The sequence below is a fragment of the Protopterus annectens genome, chromosome 3.part1 (genome assembly GCF_019279795.1).
Source record: "Protopterus annectens isolate FY-2018-M chromosome 3.part1, PAN1.0, whole genome shotgun sequence".
Classification (NCBI taxonomy): Eukaryota; Metazoa; Chordata; order Ceratodontiformes; family Protopteridae; genus Protopterus; species Protopterus annectens.
Genome location: NC_056732.1, coordinates 125,848,036 through 125,864,729, shown reverse-complemented (window position 1 = coordinate 125,864,729; position 16,694 = coordinate 125,848,036). Strand labels below are relative to the sequence as shown.

At 45.0% G+C, this 16,694-nt stretch overlaps 1 protein-coding gene across 2 annotated transcripts in view; it reads left to right on the top strand.

Annotated features, from left to right (window-relative positions):
• The window catches only part of TCAIM (T cell activation inhibitor, mitochondrial), a 421,022-nt gene extending 404,873 nt beyond the window's left edge, over positions 1 to 16,149 (top strand). For both annotated transcript variants that reach the window (XM_044066645.1, XM_044066646.1), the window contains exon 11: positions 15,000 to 16,149. In XM_044066645.1, the coding sequence (XP_043922580.1) occupies positions 15,000 to 15,225 (226 nt within the window). In that variant the 3' untranslated portion in view covers positions 15,226 to 16,149. The remainder of the gene's footprint in view (positions 1 to 14,999) is intronic.
• Positions 16,150 to 16,694: the final 545 nt, after the last annotated feature.

Here is a 16,694-nt window from a genome sequence, read left to right as displayed (position 1 = left end):
TTAACAATTGTCTCGCCTGTGGAAAGCAAACACCACACCGAGATTTTCATTCTTACTGCATCACCTGTTTAGGCCCAGACCATGATTTTCCTCGTTGTCGGTTTTGTGCTTTGTTCAACGCCCAAACTATTCATTGTCAGGCCCTTATTGTCGCTAAATACTTTTGCTCTCTATCTCCGTATTCGAAATGGCTTCAGTAAGCCATCTGACTACCGATCTTCCAAAAAAAGTAAGGATAAAGACAGAGACAAGACCGCACAGGTCCAAAACTGCTGACGACACTTCTGTTAAGCTAGTCACCAGTTTGCCGGTACTCAGTGAGGCGCTTTTGCAGCCCCTGATGCCCGCTTTGATGGATTCTCAGGCTGCTACAGAGACCCGTTCAGAGTCCGGTATGCCACGACACTCTTCTTTGACTACAGAACCTGCGGATGTCTTTACCTTGGATGGGTCTGGAGCCACTGAGCAGGCACCGGCTCCTGAGGAAGTTCTTCGCATTACTGATGCTCAGCACAAACCGACGACTTCTTTCGCATCTTCAGTTTTGTCTAAATCTACCGAGTTTCTAAGGTCGAGTACGAGCTACACCTAAGAAAATGATGACCCACTCTCAAGCACCTGCTTCCTTGCCACAATCTCAAATGCTTAAAATGGCAGAAGACCTGATCATGTTGATTAGGGGAAGCCAGCCTTCCCTTGCTAAGAGAAAAAGGGACTTGTCCCCAGCAGCTTTAACTAATCAAGAGCCCGACGACTTTAACGTTTCTGAATATGAAGACATGCCTTTATCTGCTTATGAGGATTCAGATGCAGAGGAATCCATTCCCTCTGCTTCCCCTCCAGAGGATTTTTCTTTTGGTGAAACCCTTCATACTTTAAGAAAGAATTTCCACTGGGAATGCCAGGATTATCCTCAGAGAATTTTTAGATTTGCCACAACATAGACAATTGGCTATCCCTCCTGTTCTGGATGTTGTGGATGATGTTTTTATGGAATCCAGTCTGACTCCTGATACTTTACCCCCTGTTCCAAGGAAACCAGACAGGTACTACAGAGTTCCTGACTCTCACAAAGTTCTTTTCAAAAATACTACTGCTGACCCAGAGGTAATTTCCCAAGGGCCTAAAGGTATAAAGGCAACTACAGCTAAGAATCCCACCCCTTTGGACAGGGATTCCAGAGCTTTAGACAGATGGGGTAAAAAAGTATACAGCTCTGCAACTCTAGGCATTAGGGCATTGAATTGCCAGTTTCACATGCTGAAATACCAGCAACATATTATGGAACTTATTAAGCAAAAATTATCTACCTTTACAGACTGTGCAGAAAATAAAGAATTACAGGAGCTTATGCATTCTGCAAGCCAAGTCAGCAGCATACTTTGCAATGTGGGTTTGATGCCCTAGAAGCATCTTGCAGGGCAGCAATCACTGGTTCTGTACTGAGAAGGCATGCTTGCTTAAGGAACAGACCTTGCCAGACCATGTCAAATCAAAACTACTAGACGCTCCTTTGAATAAAGACAGTTTGTTTGGCACCAAAGCAGAAGAGGTTCTAAAAAAGATGGAAGAAAAAGCTAAGTATATGCAGACAGTCAAAGATTTTTTGCAGTTACAACCTCCTAGATTCAGTAGGCATTGCCCCTCGAAACATTGGTCCTTTCCTGCTCCCTCAAGGCCATCTCAATGTAGACCCCCCAGATTACAGTCTCAGGGTATGCAGAGATCTAAGCAATGGAGTACCTCCACTTCTAAAACAGGGAGTGTTAAGCCACCCCCTTACAGAAAGAATTCACAATGACTTGTCAACCCCACTCCTCACCTCTGCCCAATTGCTCGTGCCCCTAGGAGGAAAACTTGCCCACCATGCAAAAAACTGGACCTCCATCACCAAAGACCGATGGGTCCTCAACATTGCATCCCAGGGGTACAAGTTTTACTCCCACGCACTGCCAACCCCGAAAGGGTTCCCAGACCTTCTTCCAAGCCAGTGGGCAGAGGCACAAAACCAAGTTCAATTCCTGCTCTCCATAAGGGCAATTCAACCTGTTCCTGCAGAACAGATAGGTCAAGGGTTTTATTCCAGACTTTTCCTGGTACCCAGAAAAGAGGGCACTTGGTGCCCAATCCTAACTCTTTCCATTCTAAGCACCTTCCTGGTGGTACCAAAATTCAAAATGCTTACCCTTCAGCAGCTTATTCCTATGCTGCCCAAAGAGGCCTGCTAGTCACCCTAGACCTAAAAGAAGCTTATCTGCACATCCCTGTAAGGGAATCATGCAGGAAATATCTACATTTCAAGGCAGGATCTATGCATTATCAGTTCTTTGCACTTCCCTTTGGCTTATCCACTGCTCCCAGAGTCTTCACAAAATGCCTGGCTCCAGCCATCGCCTACTGCAGACAAAGAAACATTCAAATATACCCTTACGTGGAATATTGTCTTATTCAGGCAGTTAGTCAGGAAAAGCTGATGCAGCACCTGACATTTGTAAAGAATTTTCTAACCTCTCTGGGGTACACTATCGATGAAAAGAAATCAAAACTAGTACCCAGTCCAAAGATTGTATTCCTGGGAGCAAGCTTGGACACAGCCTCCCAGATGGCATTTCTTACTCCAGAAAAACAAGCCTATCTAACAGGCTACTTCACTCAAATAGGCACCAGAACCCAGCTATCCGCAAGAAAGATCCTGCAGGTTCTAGGGTTCATGGCCTCTTGCATTCTACTAATTCCATATGCCAAACTGCATATGAGGAAACTTCAATGGTACTTAAAAAGTCTTTGGTGCCAACATTCTCAGGACCTGGAAACCACCATACCTATCATACCTTGTCTAAAGACAAAGTTTCTTTGGTGGGCAGCAGCATGCAACCTCAACAAGGGGCTTCCCTTTACGCAACTCCATGCTGCCCAGACCCTAACCACAGAAGCAATAGACTATGCCTGGTGGGAATATCTGGGAGACAAGTGCATTCAGGGCCACTGGAGCCCAAGTCAAATTCATCTGCACATCAACCAAATAGAGATGCTAGCTGTTCAGCATGCTCTGACAGCTTTCAGATCCCTTCCCTCACCTAGACCCCTGCTAATAAAAACAGACAACACCACAGTTATGTGGTACATCAACAAGCAGGGGGGGGGGTCCATTCTTACCCATTCTGCAGGCTAGCCATGACACTGTGGAACACGGCATTGGACATGCAGATCCATCTGCAAGCTCAATTCCTGCCAGGCAAACAAAACTCTCTGGCAGACGACTTAAGCAGAAATCTCCTAGATCCACACGAGTGGCAATTAAATCCCAGCCCTTTTCAGCCTGTTAACCCAGAAATGGGGGATACCAGAGGTAGACCTTTTTGCCTCCCCCTACAATCACCAGATCAGCAAATTCCGCACCAGGACACCACACAGCAGAGCATGGAAAGTGGATGCCTTATCCTTCCATTGGGTAGACCTCTCAATTTATGACTTCCCCCTCTGCCTCTTTTTTCAAGAATACTACTCAAGATAAGACAGGACAGACAAAGGCAACTCCAGACTGGCCATGCCAGCACTGGTACCCACTACTGCGCAGCCTGTCACCGGTGCCACCATGGCATCTACCTCAGATCCCAACCCTCCTCACTCAGCAGGAGGGACAGATCCTGCATCCGCAACTGCAAACCGTGAACATTGCAGCCTGGCTTATTCCTTGAATTCTCCCCCAGTGACTAGCCTAAGCAAGCAGGTACTGGTCATCATTCTGGAAGCTAGAAGACCCAGTACAAGGAAATCCTATGCTGATAAGTGGAAAAGGTATTGTTTCCGGATTCAGTCTAAAGGAGCAGACAAACCCTTAAACTAATACTTTGTTGAGGCACCTTTTGATTTTATTACAGCATTCAGTCTTCTTGGGTAGGAGTCTATCAGCATGGCACATCTTGACTTGGCAATATTTCCCCACTCTTCCTTGCAAAAGCACTACAAATCTGTCAGTTTGCGAGGGGATCTCTTGTGCACAGCCCTTTTCATGTCACCCCACAGATTTTCTATTGGATTTAGGTCTGTACTCTGGCTGGGCCATTCCAAAACTTTAATTTTCTTCTGGAGAGGCCATTCTTTTGTTGATTTAGATGTATGCTTGGAGTCATTGTCATGTTGCAAGGTGAAATTCCTCTTCGTCTTCAGCTTTTTGCAGATGCCTGAAGGTTTTGGGCCAAAAGTGACTGGTATTTGGAACTGTTCATAATTCCCTCCACCTTGACTAAAACCTAGTTCCAGCTTAAGAAAAGCAACCCCAAAACATGATACTGCCACCACCATGCTTCACCATGGGGATGGTGTTCTTTTGGTGATGCAAAGTGTTGATTTTGCGGTAAATGTACCTTTGGGAATTGTGGCCAGAAAGTTAAACTTTGGTCTCATCAGACCATGACACATTTTCCCACATGCTTTGGGAAGACATCATGTATTATTTTGCAGATTTTAGCCAGGCCTGGATGTTTTTCTGTGTAAGAAAATGTTTCCATCTTGCAACCCTACCCCATAGTCCAGACATATGGAGAATACATGAGATTGTTGTCACATGTAGTACACAACCAGTACTTGCCAGAAATCCCTGCAGCTCCTTCAGTGTTGCTATAGGTCTCTTGGCAGCCTCCCTGACCAGTTTTCATCTTGTCTTCTCATTCATTTTGGAGGGACGTCCAGTTCTTTTCAACATCACTATTGTCCCATATTTTCTCCACTTTTTGAAGACTGTCTTCACTGTGTTCCTTGGTACATCCAATGCTGCGAAAAATTTTTTATACCCTTCTCCTGACTGATACTTTCAACAATGAGATCTCTCTGATGCTTTGTAAGCTGTTTGCAAACCATGGCTTTTGCTGTAGCAGGCAACTGAGTAAATGTCAGGAAAATCCTACTAGGACAGCTGAACTTTATTTGGGGTTAATCAGAGTCTCTTTAATTGATGGCAGGTGTGTAACCAAGAAGACTGAATGCTGTAATTAAATCAAAAGGTGCTTCAGCAAAGTATTAGTTTAAGGGTGTGCACACACAACAAGTATTGGTTTAAGGGTGTGCACACTTATGCAACCAGCATATTGTATGTTTTTTATTTTTTATATTTTTTCCCCTAACAGATTTGTTTGTTTTTCAATTGAATTGTACAGGTTATAGGTCACATTAAAGGTGGGAGAAGTTTTGAAATTATTTATTGTGGTCTCATTTTTTTATAACACAAAAACCTAGCATTTCAACAGGGGGTGTATGTAAACTTTTTATATCCACTGTATATACTGTGGGAGTAGAACCCACAGCCTGCTGCATGAAAAGCAAGTATTCTACCTGTTGTGTTACTAACAACATGAACAGACTTGACATAAACAGCACTAAACTTCTCTCCCCCTGAAGAACTATGCGGCACAATAAATCTGGAAAAAGCCAAAATATATTGGGGGGAGACAAAGGCCAAAACCAGGGACATATTTTAAGCATTGCTTGTATAATCTTACAAACATTGCTAGAATAAAATGTTTTGTTTTACCATACATTTCCTGAAAGATAGTAAAAAGTATCAGCCAAACTCCTTGAATTGAAAGTGGTGGTGGGATGGGTAGAGAATTTACGCACTTGCACCTTGTACCTAAGGCACAGGGTTTGAGCCTGAGTAACTCTAACCACCAGATGTTATGTGATCCTACCTCGCCTACATTCTGTACTGATGGGTTCGGAGCCGATCCTCGGCTCCGACTCGGCACACTATACTATAGAACGAAGTCTCTTATTGGCTGAGCTATCCCACATCCCTGGATGCACCACCACTGCTTCCCCAGATCTCGTTTGCCGCTTTACAGCAAAGACGTGGTCTCGGACTTGGCTGAGCTAAGTGTCTATTTCTTCAACAAATTTCTGTCAGAAAATTTTGATTAACGTACCCAAAAGCTGTTTTAACAGCTATCGTTGTTGCGTGACTGATTTTTGGTAAAAATTTGTGGTAAATTTGTCTTTTATTTGAGGGAAAGGAACCCGTTTAAGTTAGAGGGGCCTTGCCCTCGTGCGTGAGTGATATATTTAGTGTGAGTCTTGTTGTAGTGTTATAGTTGGTCAAGTAATCCCGTTTCTGTTAGCGGGGTCTTGTCCTTATTTGCTTTTTTTCTTTAACAAGTTTTTGGAGAAAGTTTCCTTTTTGGTTATAGTGTTTGTGAGTCAATATGTCGAAAGAGCACAGACCATCTGGGTTCAAGAAGTGCTCTAAATGCAGCTACAAAATGTCCATAACGGACGATCACTCTTTGTGTGTGTATTGTTTAGGCCCTAAACATCTTCAGGAGTCATGCAGCGTTTGTCACGCCTTTTCCTCCCGAGTCTTCCAAGAGAGGAAAAACAAATTGATTCTAAAAGGGCTTATTACACCTTCCTTTGAGGAGGCTTTATCTTCCTCTTCACCTTTGAAGAAAAAGAAATCGTCGGCTCCGACCAGCCCGTCGGAACCGGCCACAAAGAAATCTCGGCAGGCTTCTCCATTGGCTCCACGGACTTCGGAGCCGAGGGCGGAACGGTCTGCCTCGATGCCTCCAGCCTCGACTCCTCTGGCTTCGGAGCCGACGGCTAGAGCTTCGAGAGTCGGGTCACCTTCATCGGCTCAACTGTCTTCGGAGCCGATGACAGTTGCCCGCTCAGACTCTTCCCCTTCGGTGCCGAAGTCCACTTCGGCTCCGAGGGAAATTGCAATGGTTGTGGAGTCTCCCTCGGCACCGATATTTATCGAGACGATTCGGAGCCAGTCCCCCAGTCCTTTGGAACCGGTGGAGAAGTCGACTCGAACCCGTTCGATCTCTTCTCTGTCTTCGAGGATGTCAGATTCGGACATTGACAGGGTACTTCAAAGGCTGTTTCAGTCTCCAGTCTTCCAAAAGTTGGTTTCGGCTCCAGCCCAGTCGGCTCCAGAGCCGATTGCCCACCCTGTTGTCTTGGTTCCTCCTCCAACAGCCTCAGCACCGTTGGAGTCAGTGCTGGTGGAGCCGATGGAGGTTTTCGGGTCGGCTCCGACCCTTACTCCAACCCCGACCTTCGGGTCGGAGTTCGGTACACGGACCTCCTCGGTCGGCCCCGGGGGTGACGCTTCAGGACCGATGTTGGTTCCGAGCCTCCCTCTCAGTGCGTCGGCTGCGGGAGTGCCGTCTACTGTTGTGGCCTCGGGGATCGGACCTTCCCAGGACTCTGGGGGTCTGGCCTTTAGGGCCATGAGGAGTGCTTTGGCCAAATCTTCCTTGGCCACCTCCACCGTCTCACTGGCACCTTCCCTTGGCACGGAGACTGGTTCCTTTGTAGTCCCCCTGTCTCAAGACAGTGGAGCCCTGGGGCCTGAGGTCACCCCCATTAGGGTTTCCCCCCTTCCTGAAGGTCCCTCCGAAGCGTCTTCGGAGGAACCTCCAAGGAAGAGACAGTGCAAGTGGAAGCATGTCGACTCCCCTGATGAGTCTCTCACCTCGGACACCGACCTCGATGATGCGGAGGGGTCCCCCAAGTCGTCCTCGGATGATGTCTCCTTTGCGGACATCTTGGAAATCCTGAAGCAACGAGGCGACTGGCAGTCCAAACCCCCTTCCGCTGAGGAGTCGGTATTCCTCAAGGCCTTCGGGGCTCAGCCCTCTGCTTCCTGGGCATCTCCGCCCTTCGATGAGCTTCTGGATTTGATCTCTCGAAGGGCATGGGAGCACCCGGATTCTGTGGAACCGGTGCCAGCTCGCCCTAATAAATTTCTTTCAGCCCCCCCCCCCCCCCGAAAAGGATTTCCTCTCCAAAGGTGTGGCTGTAGATGCCCTGGTGGTGGCATCTGCTACCCAGCAAGATGTGGCAGAGGCTTCGACGTCCGTCCATCCTCCTAATAAAGAGTCCAGGAGCATGGATCGGTACGGGAAGCGCACCCTTACTTCAGCAGCCTTTACTTTAAGGTCTCTGAATTATCTGACGCACTTCACCAGACTTCAGTAGGATCTGGTCAAGGAACTTTCAGATACCCTCTCTGGTAACCTACTTGAGCAGTTGGCCCAGACGGTTATTTCTCAGTTGGCTACCCTATCATCGATATCGAACTCGTCCATGAGGCTCATTTCGTATGCAGCCGAGGGGGCGAGTAGAGCGGCGGGAACAGGTGTTGCTCTACGGAGACAAGCCTGGCTTTGCCTGTGTCATTTTGCGGAAGCCTTCAAGTCTTCCTTTGCCGACGCTCCCTTTGATGGGTCCTCTTTGTTTGGACCCAAGGTAAAGGACACCTTGACTCGCTGTGAACAAGAGGGTAAGACTTTGACTGCCGTAGGGGCATGGTTTTCCACTCCCTTCCGGCCTTATCCCAAGGCTAGAAGAGGAGGGAAAATGTGGTTCCTTAAATCTCAAAAGACTTACTCCTCACAGCAAGACGATTCCCCTTCTAGAGGCAGAGGAGGGGGAAATTTTTCAGGAAGACGCCGTCCCAGAGGCGGCAGAGGCCCCCGCAACACTGGAGACCGCGAGTCCTTTCGTGGCTCCTCAACCTTCCAGCATCCCTGAAGGATTGCCCGACTGCGCAGCTCCGGAGCCAGTCGGGGGTCATTTTTCGAAGCACCTAAAGGCCTGGGAGAATATCACTCAGGACCGATGGGTGCTCCGAATCATCGCCGGAGGTTACATCATCCCCTTTTCTCAACCCCCCCCCACCATCCAGGAAAATCCCGGACCCACCACCCAGTCAACGGGATCTTGCAGCCATCGAAATCTCAAGGCTGCTTCAAAAAGGAGTCATCCAACCAGTCCCCGTAGGCCAGACCGGATTAGGGACTTACTCAAGATTCTTTTTGGTGCCAAAAAAGACCGGGGACCTGAGGCCCATTTTGGATCTCAGCAAGCTAAATCGATCAGTCAAGAAGTCCAAGTTCCGGATGGTCACCTTGCAATCCATTCTCCCGCTGCTGGAGAAAGGTGTTTGGATGTGCTCCATAGATCTCAAGGACGCCTATTACCACATCCTGATAGATCAGGCGTCCAGGAGACACTTGCACTTCAGCCTGGGAGACAGTCATTTTCAGTTCCGTGCACTGCCCTTTGGTCTCACCACAGCCCCCAGGGTGTTCACCAAATGTTTGGCGGTGGTGACTGCTCACCTGAGGAGTCTAGGATTCTAGGTGTTTCCATACCTAGACGACTGGCTCCTAACTGCCACCTCCAGGCGTCTACTCTTACAAAACCTAGCAGCCACTATATCTCTAGGCAACTCCCTAGGAATCACCTTCAATTGGGCAAAGTCTGTGTTGCTGCCATCTCAGCGCATACGGTTTATCGGAGTAGAGATAGATTCAAAGCAAATGCGGGTCTATCTTCCTACAGAGAGGATAGAAACACTACAGTCTCAAGTTCGAGCCTTGCTTCTCAAATGCTGAGCCCCAGCCAGGATGGTCCTACAACTGTTAGGTTCCATGTCGGCCACCGTTCTCCTAGTCCCCTTGGCAAGATTACATATGAGGATTCTCCAGTGGCTCCTGTCAGTCCAGTGGTCTTATCAGGATCTCCCTCTCAGTCACCTCATTCTGATCACAGAGACGTGCAAACAGGACCTTCGTTGGTGGCTTCTTTCCTCCAACCTGGATCAGGGGCGACCCTTCGTTCCACCACCTCCAGTGGCCACATTGACTACGGACGCCTCCCAGACGGGGTGGGGGGGACATTACCTGGGCAGGTCAGTCCAAGGCAAGTGGCATTCCGATGAGAGTCTCCTCCACATCAACATACTGGAAATGAGGTCTCTGCAAGCGCTACACGATTACCTCCCTCCGGGCATGATTGCCATTCAGTCCGACAACATGTCAGTAGTCTGGTACCTGAACAAGCAGGGAGGGACCAGATCCTACCCCCTTTGCATAGAGGCCATGAAAGTATGGGATTGGGCGATTGCAACCAAATGCTTTCTGGTAGCAACACACATTCCTGGGAGATCCAATGTGATAGCCGACAGACTGAGCAGAACTATTCTCTCCCCTCACGAGTGGTCTCTGAATGACAGAGTGGCAACTCAGATTTTCAGAAGATGGGGAACTCCTTGTTGTGACCTTTTCGCAACCCCCCTCAATGCGAAATGCCAACAGTTCTTCTCTCTCACCCCAGTTCCGGGGGAGATTCCCAAGGATGCCCTAGTCCAAGCTTGGCCCACCGGCCTGCTATACGCCTTTCCACCGGTTCCCCTTCTTCCCAAGGTGATCCAGAAGGCGATTCGCTTGGAGAGCAAAATGATTTTAGTTGCCCCATACTGGCCTCGTCAAGTCTGGTTTCCCTTTCTTCGGAAATATTCACTGGACGGTCCATGGTTCCTGGACCAAGTTCCGGATCTCTTGACCCATCAGTCGGGACAGCTTCATCAGTCCCTCCACTCGTTGAGGTTAACAGCTTGGCTCCTCCTCTTCCGTCCATAGTCAGAAACCATGCTTTGGACCCGGAAGTCATACATATCTTGTCCTCGGCCCATAAGACTTCTACTAAGAAAATGTATAACAGCAAATGGAAGAGATTTGCTATTTGGGCCCAACTCCGGGGATTAGATCCCATAATTGTCCCGGTGTCGGAGGTTCTAAAGTTTTTAGCTTCTCTGTTCAATCAAGGTTCTTCGGTCTCTACCATCAAGGTGCAATTGGCAGCTATTTCCAATTTTCATGAGAGCATAGAACCACCTTTGATGAGCAACAAGTTGTGTAAAGCCTTCATGAAAGGTGCTGGGCTGCTTTGGCCCCCGATATCTCATCCCGCTCCACCGTGGGACCTTAATGTTGTGTTAGGTGCTTTGACCTCTTCCCCCTTTGAACCGGCAGCAACTTGTGACTTGAAATTTCTTTCTTGGAAGACTGCTTTCTTAGTTGCAATTACATCAGCCAGAAGAGTTTCGGAACTTCAAGCCCTATGTGTCGAACCACCATACCTGGTTTTTCACAAGGATAAAGTATCCCTCAGACCGAATCCATACTTTGTTCCTAAGGTTTGTTCTAGTTTTTGTCTGCAACAGTCCTTGGAACTTCCAGTTTTCTTCCCAAAGTACTCGAATAGAGCGGAATACATCTTTCACACCTTGGATGTTCACAGACAATTGTGCTTCTGTTTGGATAGGACGCACCAAACAGGAAAACAGATCAGTTGTTTGTGTCCTTTTCGGACAATAAATTGGGCAAAGCCGTCACGAAAGTCACTATTGCCAAGTGGATCAGAGACTGTATCAGTCATACTTACTTCATTTCTAATAAAGAGCTTGCAACTACAGTGAAAGCTCATTCTACCAGGGCTATGGCTACTTCGGCAGCTTTTCATTCTAAGCTTGCCATTAGTGACATTTGTGCTGCGGCTACGTGGTCTTCTCCTCACACCTTCATTTCTCATTACAAATTGGATGTGACATCTCGGGGACGAGCTTCCTTCGGTTCCACAGTTCTCCGGAGTGTTTTCCAGTGAGCCACCCAGGAATCAGGTGCTAGGGACGCTGTCCCATCAGTACAGAATGTAGGCGAGATAGGATCACATAACATCTTTTAGTTATGTACTTACCATAACTTTAGATGTATGGGATCCATCTCGCCTACATTCCTAATAACCCACCCTCTTTCCCCCTGCCTTGGAGATCAGAAGAGACCGGATGGTTCGAGTTTAGCTGTTTCATCTTGAAACACCTGGCAATATTATATCAACAGTCTATGTGTGTGTGCATGTGTGCGGACAAACAAGATCTGGGGAAGCAGTGGTGGTGCATCCTGGGATGTGGGATAGCTCAGCCAATAAGAGACTTCGTTCTATAGTATAGCGTGCCGAGTCGGAGCCGAGGATCGGCTCCGAACCCATCAGTACAGAATGTAGGCGAGATGGATCCCATACATCTAAAGTTATGGTAAGCACATAACTAAAAATTATATGTAACTGGGGCATTTTACACACACACACAGACACACACCTCTGCTGTGCCTTGCTTAAGAGTGTTTCTCATGAGTAAACAGTGCCGTTTCTGTCACCTACACCAGAATGAATAGTGCTGCTTCCGTTTCTCACCCACACCAGAATGCAGCTTAACTTGACAGAGACATCCTCACAACTTAACTGCTGTTCTGAGTAAATGACAGCCTGCAGCTTAATTTAAGAGTAAACACAGATATAACTGTTGTTCCTCACGAGTAAAGAGTGCTTCTCGCATACACCCACACCAGACTGAATAGTGCTGCTTCCATTCTCACCCACACCAGAATGTAGCTTAACTTAACAGAGATGAGCGACAGATTTCTCCTTGCAGAATGTAACTGCTAACTACCAATGACAACAAAAAGACCTGATAACCGTTTCTCTCGCACATAAAGTAAAAAAAGACCTACAGAATTTTTACCTTACTTAACAGACAGATTTCTTAACTGCTGGTGATGACTGCTAAGGTCACCATTTCTCAGATTTCTAACTGCTGATGACTGTTAACGTAACTTTCTCTCGCACAAACTTAACAGAGACGGATTTCTCCTCGCAGAATGTAACTGCCAATGACTGCTGCTGAGTTTCTCTTGCACACAACAAAAAGACACGGTAATAATTTCTCTTGTACAAAAAGACCTGGTAACAGAATTTTTACTTTACCTGGAGGAGTCAGGAAAGAAGGCACTGCCTGTATAACATGTTGACCGGTCTAAAGCAAAAGTTAAATTAAGTAATGGCTTAGGCATTCTGACAAGCTTATCTGCACGTCATCGCATGCCCATTCGTTTAAAAAAAAACTTCAAATATAACAAAACCCAGGAAATTAAAGGGGCCACTCGGGAATTCGTTGCACCCCAATATTTTGTCCTCAAATCTGATATTTGCTGAGGAATTTGGTACAGTTAGACGGTATGCTGCTTATTCTGTCCCTGGGAAATTTCTAACTTGTCAAACAGTGTTTGTTCTGGCAGTTGCATCTCCAGAAGGGTATAGGACTTGCAGGTATGATTATGCTCAAGAGCTTTACATAGTCTCCACAAAGATTTGCTAACTTTTTACTAACCTTGCTTTTATGTCTGATATCAGGTCAGGCATTGCTTCCAAGTCATAAGCATCAGTTTACTCCTAATTATACATATCCTAAAGATATTTGAGTTCATCCTACTCTTGATGGATTCTAAGAGACTTCTTTTTGCTTACTTTTCCAGAATTAAGGAGTTCAGAAAGTGTTGTCACTTGTTTGTTTTGCTTAGAGTAAAATGGATACCCCCCATTGTCAAAACATTTCTAATTGGATTAATGGCTGTACTGGCATTTCTTATAAAATTATGGATAAGTCTGAAGGAACCAGTCAGTACTCATCTCGACAGAGATGTAAGTAACTGCAGCTGATGCCTCTCTAAACCTGTACTGATCTTTGAAATATTGACCTGATTGAGGGTGCTCACACTTGCTAAACTTCACAGGCTTTTCCACAAAAGTCACTGAAGAGATATTTGTCTGGGGTTTTTCCTTACCTTTTGATTCTTTGGTTGATATTTTAGCCAGATTTTAAAGGCTTATTGTGGAAACATGAATGGATAAGATTTTGCAGAGCAGTTATAGGGGGTCCTTGTTATAAGATTAGATGACTGATTACATTCATGACCTTAATATCAGCTCCCATCCTCCATTTTTCTGTTGCTTGCTTGGCAGTTGAGCACATAGGATTAATGCTAGAGCCGTGAACAAACTTTATACTAGGATTGAGGATTTGATATTCTCAGCCTACATATGCTTGCTTTGTAACTGAACAGTCACTTTTCTATACAGTGCTACTAAGTTTCCCCTGAAAAGAAATGAATTTGCCTAGTGAGTTTAATTGGTTAACAGATAAGTAAGTTTCAGTACAAAAAAAATTGTCCTAGTGCCTCATTGTGATGTGTCTGTGAGATAGGCAGGTTAGGCATTTTCTACATTATAAAAGCATTGTCTGATAAAGTAATGGTTCTAAAAATGACTTAATATATTTTACTGACTCTAACTTAATGCAAATTCTTCTTACTTTGCTGCAACCTTGTATGGTTGACTTGCTTCTTTGTGCAACTCTCATCTCTGTTTGCCACTGTTGCTAGTATTGACAATAGAAAATGACTTTAAGAACTTGCTGCTAGGTTCTAGACCAGGACTGGTTATGTAAGTCTTGTACAAAACCTGTATTAGTCTTTCCAGGGTTTTGTCCTTGAGAGCTATGGCAAAACTAACCCTTTCTGCTAAGCATTAAATAACAGCTCTGCCAAGATAGTCAATAGAGCCAGATTTACCACTTAGTAAAATCCTAGAAGGATCACCCTCTTAAAGGAACTGCAGTCCAAATTATAAAGATTATGTGGAGTACCTCTGTAACAATCCATTGTTATGTGAATTATTTCCCACAGAACCTCTTCTCACAGGTGGTGGGGCCATAAATCTCTCACCATAAGGAATGTTTTTAGTGTATTTGTGCTTATCTCAAGGCAGTTGATGAGTCTTTGTATTAGCCCAGGATGTCTGCTTTCTCGTATGCTTTACCACAGAATGTTTGACAAGCAGGTGGTACAAGAGTTCCCCTTTCTATCAACTTCCTTTCTTTTGACGGTCCTTTGGTGTCTTGCAGGGAATAGTTGGGTACTGCAGCGATCCCATCTATCCCTCCAAGGGAAGAGAACATTCTTGTGGTTGTCCAGTGCCCACCACATTGTCACTGAGACACTTGGCCTGATAATAGAGCTTGGGTTACCAACAACACAGGCACATGCTCCAAGTTTGATTTTAGATTTTTATGTGATCTGTCTCATATATAGCTGCATTCACTGGTAACTTTGGGTTTGCGAGTTGAGTCATCTAATAGTAGAGTACTGAAACATATTGTCTAAGAAATTTCATAGATGCAGTCAGTTAAAACTGGAATCAAAGAATATGACAGTCTGAATGAACATTTTTTTATGTATGTTTTGTTCTGCATTTTGTTGTATGAAAATAAAGCATAATATGAAAAAACATGTAAAAAAATTGTTTGCCTTCCATCTTAGGTTGAAAGCAAGAGAAAATGAACTTACTGCTGCTTGTACCAGTACGCTGTCTTTAAAGAAGCTTTACAAGGAACCTAGTGTTTCCAGTACACAAATGATACACTGCTGTGAACGATTACTAGATAAGCCATTCCCATACCTACAGGGGATGCACCTTTGTGTTTCACATTTCTATTCGGTGCTGCAGGATGGAGACCTGTGCATTCCATGGAAATGGAAAAATTAAAACAGTTATGTGATTGGAAGATATGGACTTCATAATGTTTTGGACTGAAACCGAAGCTGCACTGTAGCTGAAAGCAGTAAAGCTGGTCTCAGTATGGAAAAAAGTTGCATTTAAGTCAAGTTGTTTTGAAACACCAGTCACTTTCAGCTATCAGAATGTTACACGTTCTTTGTAACTCTTTACTTTTGTCTCCCATGGAGCTGTTTTATTTGGCTGAGATGTAGGTACAGTCTTCAGGTAATTATCTGTTTTGTCCATTTATTAACACCCACACCTACTTGTACACCTGAATTACCCAGATCTCCTGTTTTCTCCTCTCTCCTACCATGGCAGTATCGGGGAAGGATGAGCATTTCTTATCTCCTTTAGAATTCAGGTCTAGTCAGTGGTTATAGAATAGTTTCACTTGTTATAGAAGATACAGAGGCTTTTCTTGTCCATATTACCTATCTTTATTTGTTCTTCTAAAGATGTTCTCCCTAATCGATACCTGTGCTGTGACTTGGAGATAGCATGCACTGCAACATCTGTCCATAAAAAGTGAGGGATGTGTTATACAGCAGCTAAGCAGTATTCCTCCAGCACATGCCTATACATTCCTCTGTCTTGGACAGAAGTGTTGCATACAAATGGTTGGTTATTTTTCTCAGCTTGACATAGATGACTTTGGTATTTTCTCAGGTCCAGATCACTGACTGGCCTGGAATGGGTTCAGTACTTCAGATTCTCTACCACTGGTCATTCATAATCTGTAATTGTAAAGGTATGAGTATTATGCTCCACTGTTATTGAGTGTTATTGGTTGAATTATAAAGACTAAAAGATGAGTAGAATTTTTGAATTATTAATTGTTTTCTGAAGAGATGTTTATTTTTAATTAACTTTATTGTATTGAACAAAGTGCAAATAAAACATAATTTTGAATTATCCTCCCTATTTAAAAATAGAACCCCAAGTCCCTTCTTGAGAGATGTTTAACTCTAGCTGTTGTTACTGTAGAGGAGTCTACATGTCACTTGTTTTATTGTTTGTCTATTCTGACACCAACAAACATGTAATATTTTATCATATTCTTTTCATTCATTCTATAATAGACCTGCTTAATTCATGTCAGGTTCACAGGAGAACCAGAATCTATCACAGCATTCATTAGACGCAGAGCAGTGTGAAACCAGTCCTAAACAGAGGACTAGTCTTTTTAGCACTCACACACCTAAAGACAATGTTTGAAGCATCATCATTTCATTTAAAGCATGTCTTTGGAATGTGGAAGAAAAGCAAACCACTAAGCAAGAACCCATATGGACATAGAGAAGATATATGTAGACTCCAGACAGAAGACATCCCAGATGAGAACTAAGGAACCAAGTGCTGTACAGCGTCAACAGTAATTGCTGCTCCACTATGTTGCACTGCCATTATTTTGTGCTGCTAATATGTTTATGTTGTTTTCAGTAATGTACATGTTT